The sequence below is a fragment of the Penaeus monodon genome, chromosome 23, assembly GCF_015228065.2.
Source record: "Penaeus monodon isolate SGIC_2016 chromosome 23, NSTDA_Pmon_1, whole genome shotgun sequence".
Classification (NCBI taxonomy): Eukaryota; Metazoa; Arthropoda; class Malacostraca; order Decapoda; family Penaeidae; genus Penaeus; species Penaeus monodon.
Genome location: NC_051408.1, coordinates 41,136,906 through 41,137,857, shown reverse-complemented (window position 1 = coordinate 41,137,857; position 952 = coordinate 41,136,906). Strand labels below are relative to the sequence as shown.

The following is a 952-nucleotide window of genomic DNA, read 5'->3' as shown; positions in this document are numbered from 1 at the left end:
TTGCATGGTTGGATGGCTTAGTGAAACTAAATGGGTTAAATATTACCCATTTAGTTCTAAAGTTATGTCTTAATAGTAACAGTGTGTTAAGTATAATGAGCTTGTTATCATTGATGTTAGTGAACTAGATACTAATGGATTCTACATTGCCCAGATAAAGCAGGTTTATTTTGCACAATAAAGGCAACATCAATAAGATAAGTAGTTCTTGTATATACTTGATCTAAATAGAAAATACAGAGTCATTAACAAGGCCTAAATGCCCTGCTGGATAGGTATTTCATAACAAAATGTTTCCTGTCGCTCAACTATGTTTCCTCTCTCTCAACTAATGTAGCACTGTTTAGATTGTTCCTGCTCTGTGTTGATATCAATCCTTATGTCACTTTTCCTTCCCCCTCTCCTAAGACATGGCTCCCTTCTATGAGGAGTGCTGCCGCGACCTGGGCTGGCAGCTAGATAGTGGCATGCTTGAACGCATGAAAAAGGAAAACGAGGAGGAGCTGCGGAAGATGAATGAGGCCATTGAGGAGGCAGAAACGTCAATGGGTGAGACAGAGATCCGGGAGGCAAACCTGAAGAAAGCGGAATATCTCTCGCGGATTGGAGACAAGGTTGGTTGGGAGTTTTGAAGTTTAGGGGGATGAATATGCAGTGTTGGGTGAAGAGATTTTTTCAATAACCTATTTTCTCTATATATTTCTTTTGACTGTATATTTTTTCTTTTTACATTTTTGCATTTGTCGTAAATCCTTACCAACCTAGTAAGTGTGACATTTGCTGATGATTGCAGAGATTACAACATGCTACATTTCTGCATACAAGATTTCAGAAGCATAATATCTCAAAGTCTTGCACACAATATCATAACCTAAAAACAATAATTTCAATTTATTGTTTATAAGTTTTGTATTCCAAGGACTCACATTTTTGTTATCATGTAGTCAAAGGG

At 37.4% G+C, this 952-nt stretch overlaps 1 protein-coding gene across 1 annotated transcript in view; it reads left to right on the top strand.

The window, feature by feature from the left end:
• LOC119588078 (26S proteasome non-ATPase regulatory subunit 6-like) overlaps window positions 1-952 on the top strand; it is a 5,261-nt gene that overhangs the window by 1,294 nt on the left and 3,015 nt on the right. Inside the window, exon 2 of the mRNA XM_037936781.1 lies at window positions 409-614. Within this exon, the coding sequence (XP_037792709.1) occupies window positions 409-614 (206 nt within the window). The remainder of the gene's footprint in view (window positions 1-408; window positions 615-952) is intronic.